Raw genomic sequence first — 15,392 nt, forward strand, 5'->3', positions numbered from 1 at the left:
TCATCCTCAGGGGTCCCCTCCTGCCCCCAGGCCCGCTCCTCATCCTCAGGGGTCCCCTCCTGCCCCCAGGCCCGCTCCTCATCCTCAGGGGTCCCCTCCTGCCCCCAGGCCTCCTCTTCATCCTCAGGGGTCCCCTCCTGCCCCCAGGCCCGCTCCTCATCCTCGGGGCTTCTCATCCTCGGGGCTCAGCTGGGCATGCACAGGTGGTTAAAGTGGCTATTTTGTTTTCAAGGCTGAAGTAAACGGATTCCTCACAGTTTGAACAAAACACACAGACAGACAGACAGACGTGTACAAAGCCCTGGTCCGAAGCGCGCCAGGTGCCGGGAGAGGGAGGGGAGGCGCTCGAGCTCTGGCTTCAGGGAAGTCGCCACGTAAACACCGTCCTAGACAGCTTAACGATACATACAGGAATTGCACATAGATCCATGGCAGAGAGCAGAGCGGGGGCTCCGGACCTCCCGCCCAACGTGGAACTAGTAATACTGAGCTTTGGGCCGCCGGTCTGAGGAGGTGAGACAAGGCCCACGTGGGGGAGAAGGCCGGAGCCTCGGCCCGGGGCTCCCCTCCCTGCTCTGGCCGGGAGGCAGCTCAGGGAGCCCTGGAAGACGGCCGGAAAGCGATGGTCAGCCACGCGCCTGCCACAGCGCTTACTTGAAAAGCAGAAAATCCCCTTTTCTCCGAAGGGGCCGCGAGTGGCTGAGGGGGGAGATGGGGAAGGAAGGGGGGCCGGCCGGCCTCCTCCGTGCTCGGGCCGGCCTCCGTGGCCCACCCCGGCCCGCTGACCCTCGGACCCGGCCTCCGTGGCCCACCCCGGCCCGCTGACCCTCGGACCCGGCTCTAGGGGGCTGCAGCAGAGATACTTCACCAAAGGGCACCTCGGAGAGCTCAGGGTGCCGGGACGGGAGCCGCCTATTGCTAGTAAAACATCACATGCTGAGGAGTGGGCGAGGGGCCTCCCGGGAGGGAGCGTCCGGGACGGGGCTGGACGGCAGCCTCCCTTCCCCCCACCTCCCCCCCTCCGCCTCCCCCCCACTCCGGCGCCTAGCGGTGCTGCAGGATGTCCACGACGCCGGCCAGCGAGTCGGTGGTGGCGAAGGCCAGGTACTGGGCGCACAGCCAGTCCTCCAGGCTGACCCCGCGCTCTCGGTCCAAGGCCTTCTCGGCGAACTTGACCATGAGCAGCGTCCGCTTGATGTCGAGCCAGTTCTGGAGGACGGCGCTGCGGTGGCCGGCGCCGGCCGTGTTGCCCAGGCTCTGGAAGAGGTCCTGGCGGGGGCCCCAGAGCAGGCACTGCAGGACGCCGCGGGCGTCCGAGATGAGGATGCGCTCCGAGGGGTTGGGGTTCAGGAGGCAGCTGGCCAGCTGCTGCAGGCCCCACGAGTAGGGCGAGCGGCAGGGGATGCGGGGCAGGTCGGCCCGCGTGTACTCGCGCTCCTTCAGCTCGGGGTTCTCGTCGAAGGGGTTGGCCAGGTGCAGCATCTCGTAGATGAGGATGCCCGTCTGGAACTCGTCGCACTTCTTGTACTGGGTGGCCGTGACGATCTCGGGCGCCAGCCGCGACTGGTCCCGGAACACGTCGGGGTCCACCAGGTGGCTCTTCTGCTTGGCCTGCGAGAAGTTGCTGACGAGCAGCCTGGCGGGGCCGGGCCGGCCGGCCTCGGCCTCGGGGCCGCCCCCGCCGGGCCGGCACTGGATCAGCAGCAGGTTCTCGAGCCGCAGGTCGCAGTGCGTGACGTGGTAGGGCTTGAGGTGCTCCAGGCCGGAGCAGAGCTGCAGCAGCAGCAGGCACACCTGCCGCTCGTACGTGTCGGGGTTCCTCCCGTGCTGGGCCGAAGATTCCCGGACAAAGTCGGCCACGGTGAGCTGCGGCACCTCCCTGGTGATGACCACCACGTGGCTGCGCTGCTTGCTGGGGCCCCCCTGGCCGTCGGAGCCGCCTCTCTGGGGCGCCTCCCCTCCCGGGGCCGGCTCTCTCTCGGCTGCCTCGGGCCCCCCTTCCTCCTCTTCCTCCAGCTCGTCGTCGTTGTCGTCATCGTCCTTCCCGGGGGCGTCGGGATCCTCCCAGGGGAGGAGGCGGACGGGGACCTCGGCGAGGAAATGGCCGCAGTCCTGCTGGATATTAAAATGAATGGCCAGGCTCTGCCGGACGGCCAAGCTGTGGTAATACTGCTGGGACTCCTTCGCTTTGCTTTTGCAGATCTGGAAAAAGGAAAGAGAAGGCGGGATGAGATGCGTGTTATAACAAAAGGAGGGCCTAGGGAGATCCAGTGTGATATAGAGATACACAGTGAGGCGGATGTGTCTCTGGGCTCTCCCCAGCTGCAGAGGATGGAGGAACACCAACCCCGATCAACCTTGATGGTTGTTATAATTTCCCTTTTCTCTAACAGTTGCCCAGGGAGGACCCCGAAAGGTTAGGTGGATGGGTAACCCTTTCAGGTCCAACCTGAGGTTGGATAAATTATTATAGGGCTTTTGATTTGCCTTGGATCATGTTTGGGATCTGACTGCGTTGACTCCCTCCCCAAGGGTTGTGAGAGAAAGACCACTCAGGAAGGTACTTGTTAAACTCTCTATCTATAATCAGGGAAAGGATAAACAGGACAGAAATGGGGATTGGGGACCCTGCCAATCTAATATCTATAACTAGTTGACAATCAGGCCTGGAGGCTATCGATCCAGTAAAGCTGGAGCTTTATTCTCCACTACCTCTCTGGCCCAGGCTGGCCACAGCCAAACCAGAGAATAGGGTTGACGCAGCTGTGTTGATGCAGTTATTCTCTCAGCCCTCTCACTATCAGTGTTTGGTGATGCACTAGCTCTCACAGTCTTCAGGAAATATTCAGATTCTTCCTACCCTCTTCTTCATAGACCTCCCAGCCTCCCTTCTCCACCCAGAGATATAAAGAGCTAGAAAGATCAACAGACCTAAAGAGCCCAAAGAGCCAAACCCCAAACCAAAGACCAAAGACGAAGGTCGGCAACCTTTTTGGCTGTGAGAGCCATAAATGCCACATTTTTTAAAATGTCATTTCGTGAGAGCCGTACAGTGCTCCCAGTGCCGCTCCTGTAACAGCGCCTGAAAAAAATGGACTTTATGGCTCCTGCGGAAAGAGCCATACATTGCCAACCCCTGCCAAAGACCCTTCCAAGTGGCTGTCAGGGTTATTTATACTGCCAGGCCAACAGATGTTTGCCCCTGGCTCATGGCACCCAGGAACATTCCAATGTCTTCCAACTGCCTTCTCTGTCATTCAAGGTGGCATCCATCATTTCTCAGGATATGAATATAACATGCGTCTCTGCATCAACACTGCGCCATGGGTGAGTGTGCGGATCACCGGGCCGGCTACTCCTGGCCGGAGACCGTCTCTAAGGGGGGCTCCTGAAGGCCTGCCCGGCAGAGAGCAGTCGAGGCACAGAGGAGGAGGAGCCCCCCGGCCCTCGGCCCCGCCAGCACCCGGAGAGGGCGATGGCGATCCGGGATGGCTCAGCCGAGGGGCTGTTCGTGGCTCCGGCGGCTCGCTCGTGTGGAAACTCCCTTGAGTGACAGAGACGGTCACCAAGACCGTCCTTCCTCGCTGCTCGTCCTTCACGGCCCTCGCCTTGCACGCAGCACGGATCCCACAGACAACTGTAGAAGCGAGTTTGCCTGCGGTCTCACTTGGGGAATCTCCCTCCCCTCCCACGAGGCCCGCAAAGCACAACACTCGGCCCATGCGAGGCCGCCCCTCAAACTTCATGTGAGCACGGAGGCGACGGGCCGCTCGAGGACTTTGGTGTCAGACTGCGAGCCCACCAGGAGGGCTTAGGAGAGGTCTGGAGAGGCGCCATCCACCTCCTGCCTCCTGTCTAAAGAGCACAGGAGACCCAGAGAGGGTGACCACAGAGGCTCTGCCTCCATGGCAGCCTGACACCACAGGAAGAAGCCTGGCCTCCCAGCGGGCCCGATAAGCGGCACCTGCACAAGTCCCTTCTCTGGGCCTCAGTTTCCTCATCTGTAAAATGAGGACATGAGACTAGATGGCCTCCGAGGTCCCTTCCAGGTCTCCATCTCCGGCCCTCCGCAGTGCTGGGGGGGGCATGCAGACCCCCCGAAAGGGGCTCGCTCTCGGCCTGAAAGCAGGCGCTCTGCCTAAGGCCACCCGGCCAGCCTCACGGGGAGAGTCAGAAGTGCCGGGCCTCCCCTTCGGGAAAGCACCGGACCCTCGGGCAGCTCAGAGTCCTCCTCCGTGACACGGGGACGATGTTCTCGGACGACCCCTCGCGGGGCTGCCGGGAGGAATCCATTTTGTGACCCTTCCTGACCGCCGGACTCGTGGGGAAGAGACGCCGCTCGCAGCCTCCCAACGGCCAGAGTGTCCTGGGCTCTGCTTAAGACTGAGCAGCACCCCTTCGGGGCCTGCTCGGCAGGGGCCTCCCGGCCTCCCCACCAGCCACGTGCCCGGCAGTGCGGACACGGCCTTTATCGCAGCCGCGCGCCACACGCAAAGTCACCGGATGCATTTCGGGCCCATTTTATTTTAGAAGAGAAAACGCCTCCCTTCTGAGGAGCAAATGGGCCCCAGCCCCAAGGAGCCCCCTCGGACTGCCGTTCAAAAGGGTATTTTCTAGAAGGGCAGGGCCGGGGGGCGTCCGGGGGGAGAAGCGGCTCTCCTTTGTGGCATTTAGGCCGTTGATGGCAGCCGCACGCCTCGCTACCAGCGACAGGGCCGCAGACGCCGTCCGGCAGCTGTTCATTTGGGTCGGCCGCAGAGCGCAGAGTAAATCCTGGCCTCCGAGGCGGGAGACCCGGGTTCCAGGCTGCGCTCTTGACCCCACGCGGCTGGGAGATGGGCTGGAGGCCCCGCGCTCACCCTCCCCCTATCAGCGATTGGTGCGGTCAGCGAGAGCCCCCACAAACCCGGGAGGGCCCATGGCACGCGCTGACCTCTCCTGCCCAGAGAGTGCCAGCAGGCCAGAGAGCGCCAGCAGGCCAGAGAGCTCCAGCGAGCCAGAGAGCTCCAGAGAGCGCCAGAGAGCGCCAGCGGGCCAGAGAGCTCCAGAGAGCGCCAGCAGGCCAGAGAGCTCCAGAGAGCTCCAGAGAGCTCCAGAGAGCGCCAGAGAGCTCCAGAGAGCGCCAGCAGGCCAGAGAGCGCCAGTGGGCCAGAGAGCTCCAGAGAGCTCCAGCGGGCCAGAGAGCGCCAGCAGGCCAGAGAGCTCCAGAGAGCGCCAGAGAGCGCCAGCGGGCCAGAGAGCTCCAGAGAGCGCCAGCAGGCCAGAGAGCTCCAGAGAGCTCCAGAGAGCTCCAGAGAGCGCCAGCAGGCCAGAGAGCTCCAGAGAGCGCCAGAGAGCGCCAGCGGGCCAGAGAGCTCCAGAGAGCGCCAGCAGGCCAGAGAGCTCCAGAGAGCGCCAGAGAGCTCCAGAGAGCGCCAGCAGGCCAGAGAGCGCCAGTGGGCCAGAGAGCTCCAGAGAGCTCCAGCGGGCCAGAGAGCGCCAGAGAGCGCCAGCGAGCACCAGAGAGCCGGGAGGCCTTCTGACAGCGTCACGCTCGAGCTCATGTGGCTGGGCCTTTCCTTCAGATCTCGGGGGGTCTCTAGATCAGGTTCTCCCTTTTCAGATGGGGGACAGAGGCAGAAAGGGGGAGGGGCTCGTCCCAAGGCCTGCGCACAGGAGCGGGGACTCGGGCTCGGGCTCCCCGCCGAGTTGTCCTTCTGCAGTTTCGGGGCTTCCTCGCCCCCCTGTGCCTCGCCGGCTCCTTGGCTTATCAGCTTATTACTAGCACGACTTCGGAAACAACATTAGTGCAGTACTAGAAAGTCGCCTGCCTCGCTTCTGACGGCACTTCCTAATCTCTGAAGCGCTTCCACGTGCCCATGGCTGGTAGTGAAGAAACACAACAAAGCAGGCCATGTCTAGTGGCCGTAAGTGGCCATGTAGGCGTTGGGCGCCTGGCGCAGGGGGCTTCTTGTCTGGGTGGGAAGGGTCCTTGTGGCCTCCGAGGTCTCTGCTCATTCGCGTTTGGTGCTGGTGAAGAAAATCAGGGGGCAAAATCTCTCTTCATCCCGAGAATTCTAGTCCTTTTTTGCCCTGGGTGAGACCCGAAGGAGACGCGGGGAAGCCCTTCTACACGGGCTCTGGTGTCCCGGGCGTCTGGCCCAGGGCAGAAGAGGGTAGTCGTGGCCCGCCCAGACACCGTGTCCTGACCACTCGGTCCGTGTGCTGGTGGGGATCCCGGCGGGGCTGGCAGAATGCCGGGGGGACAAAGAGCTGCCCCTCGAAGGTTAAGGCAAGATGTTTAAATCTCACTAAGCTGGCAAAAAACTCTCATTAAGCCGGGTTTTGCCGTGATGTCCAAAGCCTCGTTCACCGCTGCAAAAAGGGGACGACATTCTCATTTTGATGGCTTAGACACAACAACAACAAAACCTTGGGCTTGAGTGGATGATAAAAAGATGGACGCTTCCACCTGAATTTATACTCAACTCCAGCCGAACCCTCCAAACGACTTACGAAGAAAGAGAGAGGAGCCAGGCAGTGGTTCTTGGCTCTGCTGGGAGAGAATGGCTTCAACGTGGAGAGCTAGACCGGGCGGGCCGGCACTTCCTACTCTCTCCAGCTCGCACCATTTAGAAGAAGAAAAGACTAATGGGTCCCTCTGATTTGGAGGGTAAATGGAAGAAGGAGAAGCCTGGGCTATGAAAAAGGGGGAAACTACCAGGGCTTCTAATTGGTTTAGACCCATCCAAACAGTCCCAATTAAGCACACAGACCTCTGGAGATTTCCATAATCGGATTTCTCATATGATGGGTATCTCATAAATCTCTATTATGGAGCCCACTATGATGTTAATTTAGATAGGAGTATTAAATTCCAAGAAATAATGTTCTATGCACTGTACAGTAGATCTTTTTCAAATATTAATAACTTGGCTGTTTTAGTTTTTAGAAACCTAAATGACCTGCCTCCCGGTGATAAATTTCTAGCCCCAAAGAGTGATTTGAGAGAGCAAAGCCCCGTCTCTGGGACAAATGGACAATGTTCTCTCTCCTGTCCAGTTTTATTCTGTCTAGGGAACAAATTCACTTCTTGAATCTCCTGAATGCTCCCTGAGTTCTGCCCTTTCATTTCCCATTTCTTTGAAAATTGCTCAGGTTTCTGCTTCAGTCTGGGGGCCGAGCTGGGCCAAGAGTCACCGGGGAGTTTGGGGTTATCCGGAAGGTTCTTTGACAACAAGGCGTGTTCCTGGAGGCCTGCCGCCTCCTAACCATTCTGTAGGAGGAGCGAATGAACTTCAAAGGCTGCAGATCATGGCACAAGACTTTTGTATGTGTGAGTAAAGGATTCCTTCATCTTTCTCTCCGGCACCTTAAAAAAAGAGTCTGGGAAATGGTTTGAATCAGACATTTCTTGCACGGGAAGGGATACAGCTTGGTAGTTAAAGCGCTTGAGGGAGCTGCGACCCACCACGTCCAGTGGGGAGTGTCCGCGTGCTGAGAAGGCCAGAGCGACCCTCCCGAGGGCTGCTCCCCAGGTCAGAAGGCTCCTGACGGCCGGCATGTTCCCGTGTTAGGGTCACCGCCTGGGATTCTGGGGAGTTCCATGGGCGCCTGCTCTCGGGAGAGCCAAGCTCGGGGTTCCCGAGGACCCCTGGGATCCCCTTGGTGGGTGGCTGGCGCACCGAGTGCCAATACGTGGCCTCCACAGAGAAAGTCCAGGAGCCCGGAGCAAAAAGGAGGAGGGGGAGAACCGCAGTCACTTGGACTTGCTGAGGAAAGTCGGAGGGCTTTTCAGACCCTAGAAAAAGCCTGAGTTCCAAATGCTGGAAAGCAGAGTTCAGCGTTGCAAACCTGTGGTCAGAAAAAGGAGAGAACGGCAGGGAGCAGGCTCGGCGGCCTTCCCCACAGCCTTCTCAGACTGTTTCACGAAATAAAGGGGCTGCTAGGAAGGATCTACTGTAGCTAAAGCAGAAGCCCTGACGGCCGGGAAGGACGTGCTTCTCCTCAGCCTGCAAGCTGAAAAGCTGAATGGGCGCCCTGTGCCCGGGGACTGCGCCCACCTGGCCAAGGCCCCTCAGGCTGACCCTTCCCCAGGGTCAGCCATCTGCTCAGGACAGGGGCTCCCGCTGGTCAGCGTCAGGGCTGAGGTCTGGCCCGACCCCCGAGTCAGCCTGGTCGCAGCCAGAGGGCCGGGCAGAGGGACGTCAGGGGGCTGCTCCTTTGGAAAGGCAGGACGCAGAGGGGAAGGGCCCCCCAAGGCACGCATGCTGAAAAGGGGCTCTTCTCTTCTTACTGAAGCTGGCCAAAGCCCCGAGGGCTTCTGCGGGGGGCTGACCCGGGCCGGCCCCCTCCGCACCGAGCCACACGGCTCAGCATCACTCCTTTCCACCTGTGAGAACTGCGAGGGGCCGCAAGGCTCCCCAAATGTCCTGCTGACCTCCGCTCTGTTGGCAGCGCGCGCACCTCTTCTCTGCCCCAGTCCAGGCATTTTGGGGGGCCCTGGTGAAGCTGGGGGAAGATGCAGTCTGTGGGGACGAGGACCGGGCAGACCACACGGCCGGCAGCGCCTGGGCTACTTTGCTGAATGCTGCCAAAACGAAGCTGAAGAGGAGTTGGTGTTCACAGCCAGCCTGCGGGCCCGCCTCGATGTGTGTAGGGAGCCCCGGGGGGGGCCCTGACCACGAGGGGCTCCATCGATTATGGCTCGGCGAGCGGCGAGGGCCACGAGGCCACGTGCCCACCCCGGCGCCGGCCTGGCCCTCCGGGGCTGCGGGCCTGAGTAAGGCTCCCTTCTCTGGGCCTCCTCTCCGACTGGTGGCTCCCCGTGGGGCCATCCTAGGATTTATGGAAAGGGCAGGCCCGGAAGCCTCGGCAGCCTCGAGCTTACAGACAGAACTGGGAGGGGGCGCACCAGAGCACATTACGGATATTTGGATGAGGGAAGGACAGGGCCGAGGCTCAGCTCCGTCACTGCGGCCCGGCGGCGTCACACATGCTCGTCCTCACTGAGAACCACGGAAAGCCGGCCCGACTCTGCAGGGCTCTTCCACCTCCGACACCGCATCGTGCCACGCTCCTTCCTGCGACGAGGCGAGAATGGGGAAGGCCCCATCTCTGAATGGTGCCTGCGGCGAAACTCTGAAGCACTCGGCAGGGACGATGGGCTTCCAGGAAGTTTCAAGGACATATAGGGGCAGCTGGGTGGCTCAGTGGATGGAGAGCCAGGCCTAGAGACGGGAGGTCCTGGGTTCAAATGTGGCCTCAGACACTTCCCAGCTGTGTGACCCTGGGCAAGTCACTTGACCCCCATGGCCTACCCTTACCTCTCTTCTGCCCTGGAGCCAATCCACAGTATTGACTCCAAGATAGAAGGTGAGGGTTTTATTTAAAAAAAAAAAAAAAAAAAAAAAGGACATATAATTTAGAAGTTTAATTCTTGTAAAAAGGTCCATCTTTAAGAAATCTATTCCATCGCCTCAAAGAGAAATTCTATTTACTATTTCATCTTCAATTTTTAGGATTCTCTCTGTAATAGACAGCTCAGATCCCAAGAGAAACATGTGAGGGCAGGCAGGTGGTGCAAGTGGATAGAACCCTGGGCCAGTAGTCAGGAAGACTCATCTGTGTGAGTTCTAATCCGGCCTCAGACACTTAGCTGTGTGACCCTGAGCAAGTCACTGCCCCCTGTTTGCCTCAGTTTCCTCAGCTGTAAGATGAGCTGGAGAGGAAAAGAGCAACCATTTCAGTATCTTTGCCAAGAAAACCCCGAGTCAGACACAACTGAAAAATGACCAAACGACAAGAGGAATTCTTACATTCCCAAATCACAATTTCAGGATGTTTGCGTGTAAGAGGAAATCTTCATCTCTGGTGAGGGACGCCGAGGTTCAAGAACCTGCCAAGCGCTAGGCTCAGAGCTCGCTTTCCCTGACGTTCCTGGGGAGCAGAGACTGGATGGGGGCCTCCACGGATGAAGGGAAGCACCTTCTACTACCTGGTCGTGGCCAGCCCCCGGGACAACGTCTAGGCACAAACACGCTCGGCAGCCGCGAGCTCTTCCCGTCAAAGCCGCTCCAGGGGTGCGGCTGCCGGGCCCTTCGGAATTCAGTGCCCTGCCATGAGGCGGCCAGTCCCCAGCGCCGGCTCCCGGGACGTGTGCCATTTGGGGCGAGAGGAGAGCAGCTCCGCTGGCTCACGGCTCTCGGTGGTTTCGGGGTCGAGCCTTTTTTATGTGGAGTTAAGAAACGGGAACCTTCGGTTCCTTCCGTGTCACTAATTACTCGTGCCGAGAGTTTGAGCGAGCTGGAAATGCCGACCAGTCACAGTGTTCCTGTTAACTCTTTTCACTTGTCTCCTGCTTTCTCAGCATCCTCTGGAGTGAGATAAACTGGGACTCTGCACCCCGCAGAGCTAGAGAAGATGCTGGTCGCCACAGTTCACCCGGCTTGTTCCAGACTTGAGCCACGGATTGGGAAGAGCTCAAAGCTAAGAAGTAACAAGGTGACGGGCCTCCAAAGGCCTCTGCCGGACGCTGCTGGGGGAGGCTTTCCACGGTCAGAAGAGTGGGTAATTGAAAAACTGCATTATTTGTATTATTAGTTTTGATTTGTTTTATTCTTTTTAATGTCATTTTGGTCAGATTTCCTGCACTGGCAGCAGCTTCCGTGGATGGGAAGACAGCCACGTGGGAAGGCCCTGGGGGACACTTGGGGCATGGAGGAAGGCCTGCTCTCACTAGAAGAAGCCCTAGGGCCCAAGGGCCCTGGTCCATCGCCGTGGCACAAAGCCGGAGGTCATCTGTAAATGCTGGCCCGGCTACTCACTAGCCGGTGACCTCGGAGGAGACACTTTCCCCCTCCGGAGGTCTCGGGTCTCCGCCCGTCGAGCCGGGCCTACAAAGCGCCTCTAGGAACGCTGACAAAGGGCAGCTCGGGGACTCCGCTTCAGGGCCTGCAGACTGGGGGGTTGGTTTTGACCGTTTCTCTAGCCAAAGGCCTAGTCGTGAGCTTGGATGGGAATGATGTTAAGCCAGTCTGGGGGTGTGGGGATGGGGAGGGGTCTGTTTTAGTGGAGATATTCGCACCCCGGATCTAGTGTAGGCCGGGATGGCAAACGCGCGTGTACACGTCTACAGGTAACAAATGAAAAGGGATCAGCAGCCACAACGGCAAAGGCTCCATCGCAGATCTGTTATCGTTCAGTGCTGAAGGGAATTGGAGGCTCCCCGGGGCAGCCCCTTCACTGGACAGATGGGAACACTGGAACCCAAAGGGGAGGACACACTTCCCCAGGCCATTTCTAGCCGTCTCCTCAGTCAAACGTCCGATCCATTTTGATCTACGTCACACCCCAAAATACATCCAAAGGCTTCCTCGAGGACCTCCACCCCTGGGCCTTGGAGCTTGGGGGTCTGACATTTTCGCCAATGACTTGCCTAAGTGCGCGGGCGGCATGCTTAGCCATGGACAACAGAAGAGGCAAAGATGGGAATGGCAGTCACATGTCTGAGGACAGTTTGGGCCCCCCGAACCCTTAAACTAGGCTAGAAGAGGACTCTAAATCAATGAGATAGAGTCATGTGTGGGAAAAAAAAAAAAAAAAAAAAAAAAGCTTAAGATGGAAAATAATTGGAGGAAAGGCAGCCCTTGAGCCAGGGGCCCCAGGCTGGACTCTGGACTCTGCTGGGAGGGCCCTGTGGCCTTGGGCAGGCGATTTAACCTTTCCAGATCTCGGGGTCCTCATGGGTAAAACAAGGGGGCCGGGTCAAGTCGTCTCTCCGCTCCTGACAGTTCACAGCTCTGCTCATCAGTACTGGACAGATTTCTAGGACGTTCCACTACAGAAGAGAGTCGTAAAGGCACAATGCGGTGTCTGCTGCAATTGGGCAGACATTTAGTAAACTTCCCTCTGGGCCAGGTGCCGTGGGGGATGCTGAGGATACAGAGACCAAGGGGACTGCGCCCGCCCTCCAGGAGCTGACTGATCTACTTAGCAGCCACAAGGGGCATGGGGTCATGGCCACTTCCAAGAACCCCTGGGTGGGATGGTGTTATTTATGAAGGGGAATATCGGTACTGTAATAATCGAAACCCAGCAGAAGCCTGAAGACCCACGCAGAATAAATGCAGGAGAAAGACCCAAACCTCCGGGAGAGCGCAGTCCCTCCAACGAGGCGTTTCTGAGCAAGTGAGGCCCCAAGCCAAGCTCCCAGGGCTCAACCGCTGCCTTGGGCTGTATTTTATGGAAAATACTCTCTGGGCCGAAGGTTACAGAAACCCAACACTGAGTTGTCACTCCGATTCTTTCAGTGAAAGTCCTGCCTGCTGGCAGTCATGGTACCCCAGCAAAGATCTGCCATCAAATGCTAGTTTGGCTGCTGATTCCTTGTGAAGTTCCGAGGAAGTGACTTGGATTCTCTAATCCTCAGATTCTCTATTAGTAAAATGGGTAAGTTTAGTAAAATTAGTAAAATCGAATGCTTCCTGCTGAGGAGGAAAGCCCACAGTCCTCTGCCATCGTAGTGTTAAGAGTACGACAGAGCCAGGTTCCTTTTGCTCATGAGCACCAAAGCACTTTTCTGAAAACGTGTAAGATGACAAAAACATGGATGAGTGGGTCAGTGGCTGGGCTTCTCTGTTCTTGGAAAGGTGACGATTTCGGGTTCCTTTGGCTCCTTTCAACATTCCGTTACTTCCTCACACACAGCATCTGTGACTGTCAATGTGGGAATCCCCACGGCCGATGCAGACTGCCACACATCGGTGACTTCATGGTCAGTCGTCTGAGGCTCACGGCAGTGCCATGACTTGCTCAGGGTCACCCTGTTCATATATACCGTCGGGAGAAAACTGGAAGTCCAGTGGTGCTGTCTGGAGGCTCTCCCTCTAACACGAGGCTATGTTGGCTTTCTACTATTTTTCCAAAGTTGAATCATTCATCCTGTGTTTCTGGAAGGGCCCAGAAGCCCCATTATCAAAGAGAGTTCCATTAAGCATTTAAGTGGAAAGCGTCCTTCCCCAAACCGGCTGGTAACTCGCACTCTAGAACCACCTGCCACCTGTTCTCTGTAGATGACTTTTGTAGCATTACAAGGAAAAAAATCAATACCAGACCATTGATTTGGTAATGAGACAAGATTGCCAGGCTATAATACATAATGCCACCCAAGCCCTATTTCTCAATTGTTTTGAGAGAACAGACATTCAAGGCCCCTCCTTGAAATGGGCGCCACATTCCATCTGTGATCTTGTGCCAGGGAAGGTCTACGATGGATGGCCCACCACCATTCCCTCGATGGACGGGGCTGCTCCTCGGGGCCACCCAAGGCCTTAAGATGCCTCCTCCCATGAGACATCCCACGACCCACAGAGAAGCAGCCTCTGCGGTTGGCTGGGCAAGGGTCCCCCGAGATCCCGTGGGAGGCCCCTCCTAGCTAGGACATTCCACAATGTCACTTGGTTCCCAGAAGGTCTAAGGGGGAGAATGTGGAGCGGAAACTCAGAGACTGGCCCCGAAGCATGGACCTAGCAGACAGCTCATGCCATCACGGACACCATCCAGTAAAGGCTCTCAGCACAGCCCGGCGATGGCGCCCTCACGCCTTACCCCAGACAGGGGAGGGAGCTGGCACAGGGTAGGGGATGGCAGAAGAGGCCTCAGGCCGGCAGGACGGAGGGGAGCAGCCCCAGGCTCGCCAACACGGATCTAGCGTGTGTCTCTTCGGCACGGGGGATCTAACAACCTCTTGGTGACGCTAATCGTTCTGAATGAGAATTGGTGAAAAGGGCTTCTGGAGTGGGTCTGGCACTTGTGCTGCTCCATGAACCATCGGGAGCTGGGGCTGACCCATCTCGGCCCTACAGAGCACGGTCCTTTCCTGCTGGGGGGAGGGGGGACGGAGACGCGGCCCCGAAGCTCACATTCCATAGCCTTGACCTCTGTGCTATAATAGGACTTGGGAGTAAGAATGCTGGCGGATGGGAGGTCAAGTGCCATCCTCGGGCTCTGGGGAGCCCCTGGAAGAATGAGAATGAGGTGCTGCAGCACACACTGCGCAGGTTTTCTTTGGGGATGTGGAAGAAAGACAAGTGTTGAGATCACCTGAGTGTGGGGTGCAGGGGGAGAGGGGCAGCCCCCACGGGTGAAACCACAGACCCAGAGTTTAGAGCTTGTGAAGTTCTTCCACCCAGTCATGGGCATGCTTTGCAGGGATCATGCTTAACTGTCAGACAACTTTTAAATATACTATTTAATCCCCACGACTGCCCAATGATGGGCAAAGAAGGGAAAGCTGAGGATCTGGCTAAGTGAATGGCCTCGAATAACAGAGTAAATGGACCAATTACAAGGGAAGCCAGCACGAGCAACCAGGGCAGCACTGATTTTCTGCCAGTTGTCTCAGTTTCCTCATGTGCAAAAGAGAAAAGCTGGGAAGTCCCGGCATTCATACAAAGCAAAAAGCTGACACAAGGGGGCAAGATGGAGCGTGAAGCCCCGGCCCTCGTGTCTTCTCCAGAATGTTTCATCCTCTTTCATCCTATCAATAGGCTGCTTTCAAACATGCCCAACTCTTGGTCATGGCTAAAAGACTCCCCTGTCCCACCGTGAAGCGACTGTCCTCTGTAAGTGGCTCTCTCCAGAGGCACTGAGGATGGAGGACGGCTAGGCAGGATCCTCGTCCTTCCGGCCCACCCTCTCCTCCAGGGTGCCTCTGGCCTTCTCTGGCTTTGGGTGACATCATTCTCTCCTGACTGACCCATCGGCTCTCTCGTCAGCCCCCAACCTTTCGCTCCAAGGCTAGCTGGAGGCCCTCTCACTCCCCCAATTCTTTTTCTTGGGCACCTCATTCATGACAAGGGAGGAGACTCCCAGCGCCTGAAGAGCCCCGTCCAGTCTCCAGGGCCTCCGGCCCTTTCTCCCCACTCACACGCTAGCTCCCCGGGCCAGGCCTTGTCACCTCTTACCCAGATGACTGGCCTGCTTGCCTCCATCTCTCCCATTAGCCCAGCCCACACGGAGCTTCCAGGGAGTTTTACTGAGATAGACATCTGACCCCAGGACGCTGACTCCTCAAGCCCTGCTGCTTCCCAGTGCCTCGGAGACAAACAAACAGGATCGGGCCGCCGCCGGCCCCCCTGGCATTCCATGCTTTGTGTGGATCTGCACTTGCTCACTTTACATTTACTTCTGAGCCCATCACAGCGGGTGACCGGCGTCCCACAGACACTTAATTGATACCCAACTGCAGCAGAGAGGATACAGAGTTGGACTTGGCTCTGGGGAGATGAGTTCAAATTCTGCCTCAGCAACTTACTAGCTATGTGGCCCTCAGCCTCTGTTTCCTCCTCTGCAAAATGGGCATAACTTGGGCCCCTGCCTCAGAATTAGTGTGGGGATCTAAGGGGACAAAG

General features: G+C 57.9%; 1 protein-coding gene across 1 annotated transcript in view; it reads right to left on the reverse strand.

Moving 5' to 3' along the window:
- Window positions 1-1,044: 1,044 nt before the first annotated feature.
- The window catches only part of PEAK1 (pseudopodium enriched atypical kinase 1), a 50,646-nt gene continuing 36,298 nt past the window's right edge, over window positions 1,045-15,392 (reverse strand). The window contains exon 4 of the mRNA XM_044659170.1: window positions 1,045-2,202. Coding sequence (XP_044515105.1) covers window positions 1,045-2,202 — 1,158 coding nt within the window. The remainder of the gene's footprint in view (window positions 2,203-15,392) is intronic.

This window comes from Gracilinanus agilis, chromosome 2 (assembly GCF_016433145.1).
Source record: "Gracilinanus agilis isolate LMUSP501 chromosome 2, AgileGrace, whole genome shotgun sequence".
Classification (NCBI taxonomy): Eukaryota; Metazoa; Chordata; class Mammalia; order Didelphimorphia; family Didelphidae; genus Gracilinanus; species Gracilinanus agilis.